The sequence below is a fragment of the Nicotiana tomentosiformis genome, chromosome 11 (assembly GCF_000390325.3).
Source record: "Nicotiana tomentosiformis chromosome 11, ASM39032v3, whole genome shotgun sequence".
In the NCBI taxonomy this organism is placed as follows: Eukaryota; Viridiplantae; Streptophyta; class Magnoliopsida; order Solanales; family Solanaceae; genus Nicotiana; species Nicotiana tomentosiformis.
This window is the reverse complement of record NC_090822.1, coordinates 20,674,705-20,693,105: the sequence shown is the minus strand read 5'-3', so window position 1 is coordinate 20,693,105 and position 18,401 is coordinate 20,674,705. Positions and strand designations below refer to the sequence as shown.

The 18,401-nt window shown below is 37.6% G+C and overlaps 1 protein-coding gene across 1 annotated transcript; it reads right to left on the bottom strand.

Moving 5' to 3' along the window:
- Positions 1 to 5,290: 5,290 nt before the first annotated feature.
- LOC104094921 (serine/threonine-protein kinase PBL34-like) lies at positions 5,291 to 9,001 on the bottom strand. Its single transcript, XM_009600945.4, has 6 exons — positions 8,740 to 9,001; positions 7,394 to 7,734; positions 7,151 to 7,286; positions 6,500 to 6,633; positions 6,301 to 6,424; positions 5,291 to 5,896 (listed from the first exon to the last, which is right to left on the bottom strand). Exons 1-6 carry the CDS (start codon positions 8,879 to 8,881, stop codon positions 5,442 to 5,444), a joined length of 1,332 nt encoding a protein of 443 aa, XP_009599240.1. The 5' UTR covers positions 8,882 to 9,001; the 3' UTR covers positions 5,291 to 5,441.
- Between the last annotated feature and the right edge of the window lie 9,400 nt (positions 9,002 to 18,401).

Here is an 18,401-nt window from a genome sequence, read left to right as displayed (position 1 = left end):
ACTTGCTTCTGCGAGCCTCCAAGCCGCTTCTGCTGTTATTCCTCCGCAGAAGCGACTCCGCTTCTGCGGCCTTCACGTCGCACCTGTGACCACATGCCATTTCCTCCAGCCCCGCTTCTGCGCCCAAATGCTCTCTTCTGTGAGCTCGCCCCTGCGGTCAATCTTGCGCATGTGCAATTGCACCAGAACTGATGCACTTCAGCCATTCTTACAAGTCCAATTTAATCAGTTAACCATCCGGAATCCACCTGAGGCCCCCGGGACCTCAACCAAATATACCAACGAGTCCTACATCATACGAACTTAGCCGAGCCTTTAAATTACATCAAACAACTCTAAAAATACGAATTGCGCATCGATTCAAGCCTAATGAACTTTAAAATTTTAAACTTCTACATCCAACGCCGAAACCTATCAAATCAAGTCCGATTGACCTCAAATTTTGTACACAAGTCATAATTGACATTACAGACCTACTCCAACTTTCGAAATCAAAATCCGACCCCGATATCAAAAAGTCCACTCCCGGTCAAACTTCCCAAATATCATCCAATTTTCCAACTTTCGCCAATTGACGCTAAAATGACCTACAGACCTACAAATTAACATCCGGACACGCTCCTAAGACCAAAATCACCCTATGAAGATATTGGAACTGTCGACACTCCATTCCGAAGCCGTCTTCATACAATTCAAACTACGATAAATTCCTAGAACTTAAACTCTGAATTTAGGGACTATGTATCCCATTTCACTTCGAAACCAAAAACCAAACCTCGCGGCGAGTCACGCAACCACAAAATGATATAGATGGAGCAAAAATTTGGGGTTCACGGCTAATACTCTCAAAACGATCGGTCGAGTCGTTACAAGGGGATTATTCAACTTAGCTGCAATCTATTTTCTTCACCAGCAGTTTTAGTATGTAAGAACGATGGCACATTGAGGCTTTGTGTAGACTATAGGGACTTGAATAAATATACTGTGAAAAATAAGTTTCCTATTCCCATTGTAGAGGATTTGACAGATGAATTAGGGGGTTCTAAGATCTTCTCTAAGATAGACTTAAGGTCTGGATATCATCAACTCAGAATGAACAAAGAGGATGTGCCTAAAACTACCTTCAAAACTCATTTTGGACATTTTGAATATCTGATAATGCCATTTGGGTTGTCCAATTTTAGTATAATGCATCCGTTCAGTTATCTAATGAAATTTTAGTATAATGTTTTACTCCAACTTGAGATAAGGGAAGACAAGCCAGCAGTTGCAAGTTCTAGTGAAATGAAATTGGATGATAGCGAGATAGAGATATTATTGAAAATAAAATCATGCATAAAATATTTAGAACATATTTATTGAACAAAATATATAATACCAACTGATGGAAATTGGTATTATGTTAAAGAAGAGGAAAAGGTCTACTCGAGGAAGTCCGAGAATCAGGTGGGGAGCCTTAACTAAGGATAAAGCCCAAGAGTTGGAAGGGCAGTTATCGGCTATAGGAGCTTGGAGGAGCAGCGATGACGCGAGCACTATGTGGTCAGTGACAGCAGGCTGTATTAGGGAGGTTGCGAGAGAGGTGTTAGGAGTCTCGACGGGCGTCTCTGGTGGGCACAAAGGAGACCGGTGGTGGAATGAAGTGGTTCAAGGTAAAGTGGAAGCTAAGAAGGTGGCGTACCTGAAGTTAGTGGGGAGCATAGATGAGGAAGATAGGTGAGCAGGCATGGAGAGGTATAAGACAACTAGGAAGGAGGCTAAGCTGGCGGTCACATAGGCTAAGACTGCTGCATATAGTCGTATGTACGAGGAACTGGGGAAAAAGGGCGGGGAGAAAAAGTTATTCCGGTTGGCCAAGTTGAGAGAGAGGAAGGCTCGGGATTTGGACCAAGTGAGATGCATCAAGGACGAAGATGGTAGAGTATTAATGGAAGATGCCCAGATTAAGAGGAGATGGCAGACTTACTTTCATAAACTTTTGAATGAAGAAGGGGATCAGGATATTGTGCTAGGCGAATTGGAGCATTCCGAGAGTCACCGTGACTTTGGGTACTGTAGGCGTATCGAGGTTGATGAGGTCGTGGGAGCTATGCGTAAGATGAGTAGGGGCAGAGCGACCGAGCCAAACGAGATTCCGGTGAAATTTTGGAAGTGTGTGGGGAAAGCAGGTTTGGAGTGGTTGACTAGGTTGTTTAATGTTATTTTTAAGGAGAAGAGGATGCCGGATGAGTGGAGGTGGAGTACGGTGGTCCCATTGTATAAGAACAAAGGTGATATCCAGAGTTGTAACAATTATAGAGGTATCAAATTACTGAGTCATACCATAAAAGTGTGGGAGAGGGTGGTTAAAGTGAGGGTAAGGATGACAATATATGTATCCGACAACCAGTTCAGGTTCATGCCAGGTCGTTCGACTACAGAAGCTATACACATTGTTAGGAGGTTGGTGGAACTGTACAGAGAGAGGAAGAAGGATCTGCACATGGTATTTATTGACCTAGAGAAAGTGTATGACAAGATTCCTAGAGAAGTTCTCTGGAGATGCCTGGAGGCAAAAGGTGTATCGGTTCCCTACATTATGGCAATTAAGGACATGTATGATGGGGCTAAGACTCAGGTTAGGACAGTAAGAGGCAACTCTGAGTAGTTTCCGGTTGTAATGGGGTTACACCAAGGTTCTGCGCTCAGTCTGTTCTTATTCGCCCTCGTGATCGACGCATTAACACACCATATTCAAGGAGAGGTGCCATGGTGCATGCTATTTGCCGATGACATAGTTCTGATTGATGAGTCGTGAGCCGGTGTTAATGAGAGGCTAGAGGTTTGGAGACAGGCTCTTGAGTCTAAGGGTTTCAAGTTGAGCAGGACGAAGACGGAATACCTGGAGTGTAAATTCAGCGCTGAGCCAGGGGAAGTGGGCGTGGATGTGAGGCTTGAATCACAAGTCATCCCGAGTAGAGGCAGCTTCAAGTACCTTGGTTCGGTTATCCAGGGGAGAGGGAAGATCGACGAGGATGTCACACACCGTATTGGGGTAGGATGGATGAAGTGGAGGTTAGCATCTGGAGTCCTGTGTGACAAGAGAGTACCATCAATACTCAAAGGTAAGTTCTATAAAGCGGTGGTTAGACCAGCCATGTTGTATGGGGCTGAGTGTTGGCCCGTTAAGAACTCACATATCCAAAAGATGAATGTAGCAGAAATGAGGATGTTGAGGTGGATGTGCGGGCACACTAGGATAGATAAGATTAGGAATGATGTTATTCGGGAGAAGGTGCACGTGGCTCCCATTGATGACAAGATACGGGAAACGAGGCTTAGATGGTTCGGACATATTCAAAGGAGAAGCCTAGATGCTCCGGTACGGAGGTGTGAGCGGCTAGTTGTGGAGGACACGAGAAGAGATAGAGGGCGGCTTAAGAAGTATTGGGGAGAGGTGATCAGACAGGATATGGCGAGGCTCCAGATTTCGGATGACATGACACTTGATAGGAAGATGTGGAGGTCGAGTATTAGAGTTGTAGGTTAGGATGTAGTTGAGTTTTGACTTACTTCGTACCATTGTGGGACTGGCCACGTATGGTTTTTGTCTAGGGTAGCTAGTGACAATGTTGTATTTTATTACTTCGCTTTTCAGTGCATGTCCTATTTACTAGCTATCATTTTTGCTTTGCATCTTTCTTCTGCATTTCATGGTGTTCCTATTTTTTTAATGATTGTTGCGGTGATACTAATGTTGTCTCCTCTTGTCGTTTTGTCTTTTTGTTTTCTTGAACCGAGGGTCTTTCGGAAACAGCCTCTCTACTCCTTTGGGGTAGGGGTAAGGTCTGCGTACACACTATCCTTCCCAGACTCCATTAGTGGGATTCTACTGGATTGTTGTTGTTGTTATATTTATTGAATTTATTTTGCATGCATTACACGAGTTCATTGCTAGTTATTTGTATATTTGTATTTTATTCCAAGATATGGTTATAATTCTTGAAAAGAGTTGAACTGGTTCAAAGAATTTGTTAAAGTTAGTCTTGATTCTAGCTTGAGATTTACACTGATAAATATCTTTAGCAGAGGGAATATTTGTATTGAAAGTGAGTCTTCTTTATGCCATGAAGTCATCTATAAACTTTCTGGTTTCTTCAGGGCATCACCAGATGATAAGAAAAAGGCTAAAAGTAGGTCATATAGTGCAGATTCTGTAGAAATAATTGTGCATTATAGTGAGTCCTATTTAGAGCAATGAGATATCATCTTTTTAAGATGCAGATTCTGCAGAAATATCTCTAGTTTGTTTGCCCGGGCCGGCTCAAGCATATACCGGGCCTAAAGCCAAAGTTTAATGTGAGGTTTAATTTTTAAAAGAAAGTTAATTTTTTTTATTTGAAGTCTATTCATATAACTTCTTGAGATACAAAGTTGTTAATAATTTTTTTTTATAATCGATTTTCTCTAATAATTCATTTTCAATTGATAATATAACGAACTCATTTAAAATTCCTTGGGATATTCTTGATCTTAGACAAGATTTTATAGAGTAACAGAAATATAAAACCATTGGAAGCTTAAAAATACCGTTGAACACTTGAACTAATAAAATCTTGGAGAAAGAAGGCGAGTAATGAAATCTTGGAGAAAGAAGGTAAGTAAAAATATCAAAGCTAAAGATAAAAAATATGTAGGAATTTTTGAAATGTGAAGATATTAGAGAAAAAAAAGATCGACTTGGACAAATGAAAGAAGGGAAATAAAAAATTTACACGTTATCTAACGACGGAGTAAAATACGAAATTGTCAAATCAACTCAAATTGAAACGTTGAGAAAACTATTTTGCTATTCATTTTAAAGTAAGTCAAATTGTTACTTATTTATATATCCAAAAAGTTTTCTTCACTTTTATATTTAAAATACTAAATATTATTCTTTAAATACCTATAAACCTATTTTTTTTTTTAAAATGGGGCTCCCAAAATTTGGGGGGCCAAGACACAAGCCTTACTATTGAACTGCAGGCCTAACTTCAGCCAACCATTTGAAGCTTGAAACTATAGATCCGCGATTGGAACTTCAGACCAATGATCTAGAGTTTGATTCTAAGAAACTTTCAAAATTTTGTAAACTTTTGCTATTGTTTAAATAGGGGTCCTAAATAGACTATTTTTGCACTTCGCTCTCAAAATCTGCAAGCAACAATCTAGAAATAAAAGGTTTGCAATTACATTGCTATATTTCAGTTACCTGCCAAGAAAATCAGTAACATCGAATGGATGCTGCTCTATAGATTTCACCTTTCAATAAGAGGAAAATGAGCTACCACCTCAAATTCTATTCATAGCCTCATCAAAATTTCAAACACATATTACAATAAAGCCTGCTGTTTTTCTTCTTCAATTAGTTTGGAGGCTTCATTTCCTACTATTTAGTTCAGAGAAAACTTAAAAATGCATTATTTACAATGTTGCCTACCAGAATGTAACGGAGACTCTCTGATACTCCTCGAATGATTATAGCTAAGTTGTTGCATTCCGTCTAGTTTCTTCTTTCGCCTTCCTGATTGTATTAAGCGAGAATGATTTGATAATATAGCGAGATCATTGAGCTCTTGAAGCGGAGTAAGAGCCTTCACAATTTCATCCATTGTAGGACGAGATTTAGGATCCCTGCTCAGGCACATGTAAGCGAGCTGCGCGATCTTTTGCACCCCTTTAACGGAGTAATTTAAATCCAGCCGAGGATCCACAAGTTGATAAAACTTTCTCTTGTCAGCTAAATATGGCCTTGCCCATGCTACAAGATTTTGTTCTCCACTCGGACGCTTTTTGTCCATAGACCTCCTACCAGTTAAAATCTCCAAGAGCACAACACCAAAACTAAAAACATCACTCTTCGATGTCAAATGTCCTGAGAAAATAGAAGACAGGTTTTGGTCATGTATCGACATTTTTAGAACACATTAAGCAGTGTGCAGTGGCGGAGCCACGTTTAACACAATTGACACCGAAAAATTATATCATGTTGCTAGGTAAGAGTATTTGTTTTATGCTTGAATCCCTTTGGCTTTTTCGTGTGTTTAATTTTTTTTAATTTTGGCACCCCTTAGTAAAAATCCCGACTCTGCCTCTGGCTGCGAGGAGCTATTTACTCACCATATCTTGATCACGTTATTCATGTCCCATTCAGATTAAGATATGTTTCCATTTTATAGACCATCATAGGATATTTATCCCTTATCTTCCTAGCAAATACCCTAGGGAATCTCATATAATCCTTAGCACAAATGAAAGAAATTAATGAGAGCTATTTACCTGTCATTACATATTCTGGAGCAGCATATCCATAAGTTCCCACAACCCTTGTAGAAACATGTGTTTTGTCACCTTGAGGACCAGCTTTAGCAAGGCCAAAGTCCGAAAGCTTAGCATTATATTCCTGCAGAATTATATTAGTGTTAGAATCCGGGAGAAGTATTAGACGACCTAAATTGAGATGTTCCTGATCAGATACCGAATCAAGTAAAATATTTGATGTCTTGAAATCTCTGTAAATGACAGGTTCAGGGCCTCCGTGGAGAAATGCTAAGCCTTTGGCTGCACCAAGCGAAATTTTTATCCTGTTGGACCACGGGAGAGGTATCGTCCCTATGAACAGTTATAACATACATCAGCACTTGCATTTTACCAACAGAAGTACAAAATTATAGTTTTTCGCAGTCTGCATATGTTATCCGTGTTGGTCATAGACATTATCATACTTACATTGTGTGTGTTTCTGTCAGAGGCGGATGTAGAGTGGTGATATCAAATTCATCTGAATCCAATACTTACGACGCGGAGCATAAACTTATGTGTAAAAATCTACTAAAATTTTAAAAATTACTAGTAGTTACGAACCCATAACTTTAAATACAATGGGTTCAATACTAAGAAACTTAAATATTGAACACCATAGAACTTAAATCCTGGATCAGCCTCTGGTTTTTGTGATGACTAAGTTTCAGGAAAAATTACAAAAGCCATTCAAGTCCTGACTATACTATACAAAATTAGACTTCAAGTCAGGGATGCAATATCAACTGTGAAGAGTGATTAAAGATCAATTTGCTTGCATTAATAAGACCAAACGTTTCAAAATGCAACGAGAAATCATAGAACTCACTTCTGAAAAGATGGTTTTCAAGGCTTCCACGGGTCATGAACTCATAAACGAGCAGCCTTTGATCATCTTCGATACAGTATCCGATTAACTTGACAAGATTAGGATGATGAAGCTGTCCAAGGAAGTCTACTTCTGCCTGCATTAAAATCATTACGTTATTATCCATTGCACATAGTCTTGCTTACTCTATTCGACTCATTTTCTTACTACTACTAACCACGAGCAGATAGTCTACGTACTAACCACCCATTCTCTATGGCCTTGAAGACCATCTGGTTTCAAGCTCTTGACAGCAACCGTAATCCCAGAACCGGGCTTTGCTGGTGCTGTCCCGTTCTCGTCTATCCAGCCTTTGAATACATATCCAAATCCACCTTCACCAAGAATACTATCCGGTCTGAAGTTCCCCGTTGCAGCTTTTAGCTCATGAAATGTGAACTGAAGCAGCTGCCGTTGCACTTTGTTTTCTGCAGCTGGTGTAAGTGTTGGTGGATCAGTATCATGAGGGGTATCAGACGATACTCTTGCTTCATCCTGAACGCACATCTCCCTGTTGCTAGCGTTTAGGTATCGGGTCTCTGTGGCTGCACTTGCAAAAAGATGTTTGATTGTAAATACTTCATATATCTCTCAATATTTCTTTCTAGGAATAGACATACTACATTTTGGTTTCCAACATGTAATGTTGTCTAGATTGTTAAAATTAGATGGAGAGAGTGGTAGAAAACTGTCATAGAAGGTTGATGTAGGCAGGGGAGGAGGCACAAGCTGACCTATGGTTCGGCCGAACCCAGTTTTTGCTCAAACAGTGTATTTAGCGAATCAAGGGAATTAAGCTGAATATTCCACTAACTTTAATTTTCCATTAAACAAAAGAAAGAACCTTTGAAATATTAACAGATTATCCTTCTTTGAAATTTAATAAATAATCTTAAATATGATCATCAAGCAGGGGAACTCCAGCAAACAAGAAGACAACATAGATAAATACTCATTGTCCATGTCGCTCCATTTTAGCTTAGCTCATCTCAATTCCATACTAATATTTGTATACAATCACTCAATAAACAAAAGAAATTTACAAATGACTTAAAGAAAGCCTAAATAATCACTAAGCAAGTAACATTGTATGTTAGCCAACCTTGAAAGATAAAAGTTTTAAACTTAAACAATGAACAAATATATTTTAGTTTTCTCGTCCAAGGGTGTGGCCAAGGTTTCAGGTTCAAATCCAGGCGGAGGTAAAAACACACTAGGTGATTTATTTTCAGCAATATAAGTCTTGATAGAGTGACCAGGAGATCACGCGTTCAATCGGTGAAAACAATTTCTTGCAGAAATGCAGGATAAGATTATTTAGAATAGACACTTGTTGTTCGGCCCTTCCCTAGACCCGCGCATAACAGGACCCGCGCATAACGGGAGATTAGTGCACCGGGACGCCTCTAATATAAGTCTTGACAGACAAAGTTACCGGGTGCCTAAATGGGAAGGTACCCGATAAAATAGCTGACGAGCACAAGTTGATCCAAACAACACCGCCATAAATAAATAATAACAAAGAGAAAAGGTTACAAGTAGAAACAAACCTGCATCATAAACAAGACTAGTTCTTGGAATAGAATTAGCAGAGTGTTTAGAAACAGAAGAACTACAGGCACCTCCAATAACACTGGACCTAAGAACAGCCCAACACCCACAATTCTTATTCTTCTTCTTATTATTTTCCATGTCCTCTCTTTCTCTTACTCTTCTTCACTTGTTAGTTAGCCTTTTTCATGGACTAAGAGAGAGAGAGAAAAGAGAAAGCATTGAGAACAAAGAAAAGATTCACCATATATGCTTATTGAGATAAAAAGGAAGAGAGAGAGAGGGGAAAAAAGGAGGAAATTCCTTTGTTTGGTGTGAGAGAGAATGAGAGATTGAAGGCATCATCATTAACAACATGATGGCAGTGTGTACAAAAAGAACTTTTTTCCCCACTCTTCCTTTTTCTGTAGGGAATGCCAGTCTCTTCACCTACAGCCCCCTTCCCCCCCCCCCACCCCAACAACACACCCTACTCTTCCCTCATTCCTCTGCAACAACAGTTAACGGTTAAACAATTAAGTGCCCGTTTGGCATAACAAAAAATTTCACAAATTAGTATTTGGCCATAAAAATTTTAAATTTCACTTGAAGTTGAATTTTGAAAAACTCCGAGAAATTATTTTTCAAAATTTTTACTTCAAAATCACTCACAAAAATCCAAAGACAGCTCCAAATTGTATTCATGTTCAAACATATCTCTAATTTTTAAATATCATTTTGAATTGAATTTTTATTTTTTCCGAGATTTCACAATCCTTATGTCCAAATGCCTACTAAAATTTTGGGCTCCCATTATGCCCCAACTAATTTGAACTAAAGTCTTTCTTGGGATAAAACATTTTTTACCAAAGACACTTCATTTCTACGCTCAAATATTAAGAACGAAGAACTAGTACCACCAAACCACAAAATTTCGGATAACATTTGAATTCCTAAAAGGGGTAGTAAGTTGTGACACCCATAGTTCTCGTAATAAGGAGTACTATAAATATAGTAACCTCATTGCTTTTTTCTACTCTATAGGTTCGTTTGGTACGAGAAATAAGGGGTAATTAATTTCGAAATTTAATTTGAGTTAAGTTTATCTCCCGTTTGATTGAGATAAAATCGTTGTATAACTAATTCCGGAATTAGTTATCTTGGGATTGTTGTATTATTTTTATCCCTATGAGAAAGTGGGATAACAACCCCGGAATAATTAATCCTGAAATAATTAATCCCAGGATAACTTGTTTCCCAACCAAATGACCCTATGAATACAAATACTACTCCATCCGTCTCAACTTATATGAAGTTGTTTGGATTTCGAGAGTCAAACGAATTATTCTTTGACTTTAATTTTTTTCATTTGCCTTTTTAAGTATTTTGAATTTTTAATTATTGTTATTTATAGTACTTTTTACGTAGTTTTTAAATATATAAATTATATTGAATTCAAGTAATATAAAAGTAATATTTTTAGCATTTAATGTGGTCATGTCGTTACCTTGTATTTTTCTCTCATCTCATCTTTCATTATTATTAAATAATTTTATTTTATCCTCTATCCTACCTTTTTACGTAATAATTTTACTTCGTATTATAATTTTTTTAAATAATATTACAAGTTTAATCTTCACATTACTAGTAGGTGATATCATGAAATGACAACAAACGATATAATTTATCGAATGATACAGTACAATATAGTGCAATGCGATACGATACATTATTGAAACGACATGTAACAACCATCCAAACAAGTGGTAAAAGATATTTCCATTTTATCTGTGTCAAATGCTTTACAAAGATTCCTTGCTCCTCTCTATAATATTTAATGAATTTATAATTTGTTGTTCTCTAGTAAAAATAATTGACTAAGTGGGTGTTTGGACATAAGAATTGTAAAATTTCAAAAAAAAGTTAATTTTTTTTCAAGTGATAATGATATTTGAAAATTAGAGTTGTGTTTGGACATAAAAATAATTTTGGGTTGTTTTTGAATTTTTGTGAGTGATCTGAGTTAAAATTTTGAAAAACAGTATTTGGGAATTTTTTAAATTTTTAAAAAATTCCAAAATTCATCTTCAAGTAAAAATTGAAAATTTTGTGATTCTCATGTCCAAACGGGCTCTAAGATTTACATACAACTTATGGGTGTATGTGGAACTTCTAGAACGTTAGGCAAACATGGCGTTTTGTAACTTAGCAACTTATGCCATTTATAGATGGAAAAACGACCAAAAAGATAGTAGCTGATTTCATAACAGAGACATATCTTAAGGTCATGCTTTGTCAAAATAATTATAATAATGACTAGCTTCATCTTTCATTTGAAATTGCCTATTGTTTGATCATTATGATTTTTTGAGAAATCCCGCCTTCTTGTAGCTATGATTAGTAGTTATTATGAAAAAGGGAAACAAACTGCGGATTATTAGTGTCACATTTTCCTCCTCATAAAATGATGAAACTTTAAAGAATCAATTTAACATGCCTGACCTAAAGGACAAAAAGGCTTTTGTGAATTGGGTAAATTTTTATGTTTGGTTTTTTAGCCTACTATACACAACATATCCCCTTGTTTTAGGCATCAAAGTTTAATGCTACTATATTGTCATTTGGTGTCCATCTATTGAGTGTCTGCACCTTGGTTCTTGAGCTTAAAAAGATCTATCCAAAAGTAGGATTTTCATGTTTGGTTCAAAACTCCAAAAAACAGTTTCTTTTTTTTTTTGGTCCTTTTTTGTCTTTTTAATATTATTATTGATTTGGAGAAGTAGGTCGATGACAATTTTTTTCTTATTTGTGGTATCAACATGCGGGCATCTCCATCAATTTTAAGAGGTATCTGTTATTTCCATCAATATAAATATTGGATAGTTTTGTCTATGTCCATCAAAACTTAAGATAGAATATTTTTGCAATAAATAATAAGAATATAATTTTTTTAATTAAAATAAATATACAAGAGAAATTTAACCTGAGAATAAAATACATAGAGATACATATTTGGCATGGGGTAACCTGGTGGACAATAAAGAGGAGAAAGATAGAAGAAGGATATTAATTTGGTGGATTAGAACAATAATGTACCTTAGTGATATAAATTGTAACTATATTAGTAGATTGTAATTTTGATGTTAGTTTTTCTTGAGTTTGTCTTGTCCAAACTGCATGTCTTTCTTTCTTCTAATCTCGCTATTTACATCTGTCATAATGTTTTCATGAAATAATCAAAATATAATTCAAGACAATTTTATCTCAAACTTTTTTATTCTTGAAGCTTGTCTAACAAAGAGCAACTACCAACATGAAGAATGTAAAATATTGAATGGTCAAAACACTAAAAGGGATGGTCAAGGGCACTTTAAGTAGCATTCTCTCTTTCCATTTATGTCTCCTCAAACCAATTAATTAAGTCATTAACCACAAAACTAATTAGACTTTATTTTATTATATATATATATATATATATATATATATATATATATATATATATATATATATATATATATATATATTTTTTTTTTTTTTTTTATGTGTAGATTTCTTTTTGTTTTTTTTGCCTAAATGTGTCTTTATTTATTCAAAAAGGGAGCAGAGGGGACTGAGATGTGAGAGCTTGGTAGGGCTCATTTTAATTAACCAATATAAACAAATCAAATTGTACATCCTTGATGTTTTTGTATGATAAAAAGCAAAAGTAAGATCCTATTCTTTTCATTATTTATTTGTACCGTGCTTGCAACTTGACTATGAATTATTGGAAAAAAGTTGATACCCATTGCCAATACTAACTTTTTGGGTCCCTTGCATTGGCCCCTTTACATGGGCAATTCATAGGAATGGATTTTTTAAGATGGGCGAGTGCTATATGGACAGTAGCGGAATCAGAATTTTTACTAAATAAAATCAAAAATAAACACGATGAAAAAAAGTCAAAATATTAGAAAAATAAAAAATAAACACACTACGAATTCAAGAAGGTTCATCATATAATATTTATACAAAAACAAATATCTAGTTAAAACAAATGTAATTTTCCGACCAATGGACAAATGTGTCTTTGCCACTGGAGGGGGAAAAAAAATCGAGCAATCAATAGTGTAGCTAGCCCACTTAATGTCAATATATGTATGGCAAACAAGATAACCCATTTGTTGAGGTAAAGTTAGCAAGGTCTATCATTGGTGCATGAGAAAATGTTAGAGCCATATATTTCAATTGGGGGAAACAAATTTTATGACCCATGTCTGTCACACGAAATAAATAAATAATAATATAGAAGATCGATAAATAAAATATTAGAGATTTTTGTAGGATCATTTTCTCTATTCAAATTGTAGCTCATCAAAAGAGATCTTATCCCTTTTCATTCAGTTGACTCTCATATCTATCTAAAACCTATAAAGATTTTGAAGGAGATTGATTTTTGTGCCCTATTACAAATGTTCTTTTAGTTATTTTATAATTTTCACATAAGATCGGTAAATAAAATTATGGTCATTTGTTTCAATTAACATTTATAAGTAATAATAGGTTATCATTTCCTCAAGTTTCTGATTATCAAGTATAGTTATACGTTGATACTGTAAAAACAATTACACTATTAATAGAATTTGGTTAGTTATATAGCAGGCACTTCCCCAAAATCCGTGTGCACGCAGGATATTTCGTGCACTGGATTGCCTTTTTATATAGCAAGGTTCACACTTTTCTAGGTTATTATATTAGGCTTTATATTAAAAGTTACTTATCCTTGTATGTTAATTTTATATGATGGTCGTCTAAAAAATTTATACACGGCAAGTATAAAGTTAAATTCTAGCTATTATTAGTGTTTGGTGAAGGTTTCTATACAAACAGTTGTATATTTACTAAGCTCTTAAACCACTTGAGCAGCATGTGGCATCAATGTTTAACCAACTATTCTTTTCTTTTTCACTAAAAATATGACATCTCTTTTGGGTTGATTGGTAGTATACTATATATAGGCATCCTCTCGAAAAATATATGGATGATATTTATATGCTTCCTTTGACTAAATAGTCTAAGATTCCATCACAAGTTGAAATTTAGACACTTGATTCGCTTTAAAGTTAATATTTTCTTGGTTGGTATTGAGTTAGAATGTTTTTATTTTATTATTATAACTATCCGATATATAATACTTTAATTTAATTAATTTGGTTTACATCGCGTAGTTTGTAACATATATCTTTGAGGTTGAGGTTGAGGTTGATCGTATTATCACTTTTAACTCGCGCCAGAAACTATTTACATTCGGTAGCCGATAAAGTATATAAAATTTGTATAATTTTTGTATATAACATACAGAATATATATACATATATATTTTTCGGTTATTATTTTGAGAGCGGTTATACAATGTCATTTTTCGTATAACTTTAGTCTGACGTTGAGTTTTTCATCCATCGTCGGGTCTTCTCACGTCTTAATTAAACAAAAGTGCATAGTCATAAGGGCTATATCACATAAGATCCTTAATTAAACAAAAATAATTACAATAACTTTCTGTTTCTTCCCAACACAGCTGTTATTTGTGTAGTAAAAAAATTTCTTTTACTTCCCACTTCTCAATTAGTATTTAAAATATTTCAATTATAACAAATTTGTGGCTATTACAGCATTTAATTATCTGAGTTTAATTTGAAAATAATTAAGGAAATAATTTTTACATTGAGATTACAATCATATGATTTGGTTCTGGTATTTTGTACCCAATAATTTTGTGACACAAAAAGAGTACTAATTTTAGGACAGATGGAACCCCATTTGTACATATTGCCGCTATTAAAGAAGCTCTTTAAAATATGGCCACGAATTAAAAATTAATGCAACTTTAGCATTATTCAATGACCCAAAAAGGAGGAGATATCATTAAATAATAATAAATAATAATAAATGATATTTAAGTAAATAAAAACGTATGAGTCAACTGAAAAGGGTGAGATCTGTGGATGTTTTTTCTGATAATGATGGATGATTGATGATTATTCGAATATTCAGATTGTTCTTGGATCGAGTGAAAAAGTTAGGCAAAAATCTTAAGAAAAAGCGGTATATTGCATGTTTGCAATAAAGCCAGATTCTACAGAGAAAGTCAATGTGTTTTCTTACAAGTGAATATTTTATGTCCCATATCATTATGTTTCTTTCTATTTATAGGGAACATGTATCTAAAAACCTAATAGGCTAATAGTATAGGTCCGGAGAATATCCATAAGAATATTTTTTATTGTCTTACCCTAAAACTAGCCGTTATTCACTTTGTCTACGATGAGTGCTCGACCTCGACCTTGATCCTCAATAACTCATCGACTCTGCCCTTCATCTCTTAAGGGACCACTTCGACCTTGGGAAGGCCTTTGTCGAAGTCATACCGGTGACACATGGTAGCCCATGAAGGCCCTATTAACGTTGATTCACTTTAATCATATGAAAGATAACTTTTGGCCTATACAGTTAGTCTCACCGCTTGTTGAGGTCGTCCTCGCAGGCGAGTTCAATGAGCGGATAATGTCATTCATGGTCGATCTTATCGAGCAAACTATACGGGTCGTAGTTGTCGTGGTGAGCATGTAACGTGGCTCTCCGTGGGCCGCGTATTTCAAATCCCTTAAATTTTTCGGGTGGTTTGTTGGAGTCATCTGGTTCAAGAGAAGGGGTGATGTCATGACGTCATGTGTCATGATGATGCCTGTTTCTGACGCATTGCTTTGATTTGCGCGTGACTTTTGATTGGATCTGCCATTTCGATTCTGGTGCCAATTATGATGAGCCATTTCGGGTTTGGTGCCCATTAAGGTAAAACGTTTCAGGTTTTGGGGCCTTAATTTCTACAAATAGGGTTGTTAAACCTGGATTTGAAATTTCTCTCTCCTAAAGTTTTGAGATATCAACTTCTTCTCTGAATCTTCTTTCTCTGTTCTATTACCTCACACCGTACCCTAATCTCTCTTTCTTGCATTCTTCTTCATAACCTCAAAGTATGTCAAACTTATCCTCAGATGCTGGTGAAGGGAGTCATGTTGCTCCCTTGGTGGTTGTGTTTCCTACTCGTGAGGAGAGTGTTTCTACCATTGCTGAGGATGAAGCTTTCCCGTTGGTGGAGGAGATACTCCCCCGCAACTCCGATGCCAGGTCTGATCTCACTCGATCGCCGAACGCGACACCCGGGAATTTTTTATCGACTATGGCATCCAAAGATTTTGCTAAATTCAAAGTCAAGTTTGGTCTTCCCAACCAAGTCGAAATGATCCCGGTTGAACGGGACGTGGTATAGGTTCATCGTCATGGTTATTGTGCTTTATACGCCTACCCATTCCTCATCAGTTACTCGTTCCCTCTTCTTCCGTTGGTGGATGAATTTTGTCGCCACTACGGTATTTGCCCTGATCAGCTTGCACCGTACGTCTGCAAAGTTATTAGAATCTTCACCAAATTTGCCACACTAGCCGGGGTCAAACTGACGCTGCAACATTTGGTGTGCATGTTCGCCCCTAGCTTCTATAGGAAAATGATGTTAAACCTTCGTCACCATGGAGGAAAGTGCTTGGTGGTGAAGATAGATGGCAAGGCCAGTCGCCAGTTCTGGCTTGACTTCCTTTATGTTAGAACTGAGGATGTTGTGGCTAATATCGACGCTTCCCTGAGGCTTGAAACTATACACGTAAGTGTCCTATTTTTTTCTTTATTTCTTTGCTTACTTTAAGTTAGTTAACTGATTTTCCCTTTCTTGCAGCCAACGACCAACGTCCTCCCCTAGTCGTGCGCATTGTCAATTGGGTCGAGCAGGTTCTCCCTCATGCCGTAGGGATCTACGACTGACCGAGATTTTTTAAGAAGTTTAGGTCGGCTCTTCCTTTAACAGGTAACTTCTTTTCTCTAGCCGTGGTCGTTTTACTTTTGCCGTATGTCGCCTCGCTTTACTAACTTCCATCTCTTTCTTTCCCAGGTAGGGGGTCTTCTCGGAGGAGCCGAGCACCTGTGCCTTTTTTTGGAGGAGGGCTACTACGCCTTCGGCTTCTGACCCCGTTGCGACTACTGTATCCCCCGCCCATGTCCCCTCCTTGACCACTGTGGTTCAAGAGCCTATCTTTGTCTCCACTACTACTTCTATTCCTCATCTCTTCTCGTTGATTGATGAGGACGATGATGTCTCCCCCGATGATGGGGGTCTACGGCCTCATAAGAGGAGAGACGTAAATATTGGGGGAGAAGCGCCACTGGCCATTGATTCTGAGGAGGGCGACATCATTCTCCGAGTGACGGTCGTAATCTATGTTGGAGAAAATACCGGGGTGGATTTCGAGGCCCCACAACAGAAGGAGGTAGATGTGGGTATGCTGGTGCATCCCGAGGGGGAAGATATAGTGGAAGTGGCGCTTGATGATGGCAACCATGCACTTCTGCAGCAAGAGCAGGCTTCGATCTCTTGAATGGCCATGGAAGTCTCTTCACCTACTGGTGATAGGGGAAAGACCATTGCCGAGGATGGTGACGAGTCAGGCTCCGATGTTTATTTGGATGACTTGAGAATGATAGATGTAGGGCTTACCCATCTCGAGGTGATATTGGAGGGAGGTTTGAGGACCATCACGATCCCAATGGATCATGATTTGCTGGTGAAAACTGAGGAGGTAGTCCCTGGCCTCGGTCCTCTCTGTTCTGACGTCGAGGGTAAGACCCTAAAGGAGATAGATGACAGTGCTCTGTCGAAGAGCATTGTCGGCCTTGTTCTCAAGGTAAGTACTGTTGTACGACCGTTTTCTAATGCCTTAGCTTGTTCTAAGTTTTGACCTTTTTCCTTCGATTTGCAGATGGTTAGTCTGGAAATCGAGAGCATCCGGAGGGAGAAAAGGCACAACGAGATCTTTGTGAAGTTGAAAGGGAAATATACTGAGTACCACGGTAAATACCGAGATCTCTAAAGTCAGCTTTGTGAGGACGACGTTGTGTGGGCCTTGATGGAAGATTTGAAGAATAGAGATGATGAGCTGATGCAAGCCATATAGAAGTGCAGTGTCCTTGAGTGGACGTTAGGGGCTCGAGCTCAATAGGGGCATATAGGCTCAATACAGTGATCTTAAAGCCCAAGTGGTTCAACTGCAAGGCCAACTTGAAGAGTGCCAGTTTCAGGCGGAGGCTCTCAGGGGAAATATTACCGAGACATAAGAGGAGCTTGAGAAGGCAGAGTCCTCTCGGATGGACGCTCGAAGGAAGGTGTACCTCCTTAAATTGGCGAATAAGACTCTTCGGTCTGAGCGAGAAATGATCAATCGACAGCGAGGGCTAAAGAGGACCGTCTCGAGGAGAGGACCGGGGAGTTGGACAAGGAAAACTCAGAGCTTCATGATCGAGTTTTCGTTCTAAAGGCCGAGAGGGCCCAACTACTTGTGTGACCTTCTTCTTATTCTGATGCTTTCGATTTCCCCAACATCCCTCGGGAGTTATACGAACAGTGGATCCATGTCGAGGCCCGTCTAGATATTTTTCGAGACTTGCATGCAGCGGGCTCTATTTTCGAGGCATCCCTTGAGGATACTCGGATTAAGTCTCACGAAGATTAACTCGCTTGTGGATACGTCCATGCTGCGTCTCGACCTAATGAGGAGGATGAGAAAGAGAGCATAGATCGACTTGAGGAGGATGCCTG

Excerpts from the sequence above, each read along its gene's own strand:
- LOC104094921 (XM_009600945.4), bottom strand. The coding sequence starts at position 8,881 with ATGGAAAATAATAAGAAGAAGAATAAGAATTGTGGGTGTTGGGCTGTT. Across the intron at positions 6,425-6,499 it reads CAAATATTTTACTTGATTCG|GAATATAATGCTAAGCTTTC; the intron begins GTATCTGATCAG and ends ATAATTCTGCAG. Across the intron at positions 5,897-6,300 it reads TCCAGAATATGTAATGACAG|GACATTTGACATCGAAGAGT; the intron begins GTAAATAGCTCT and ends CTATTTTCTCAG.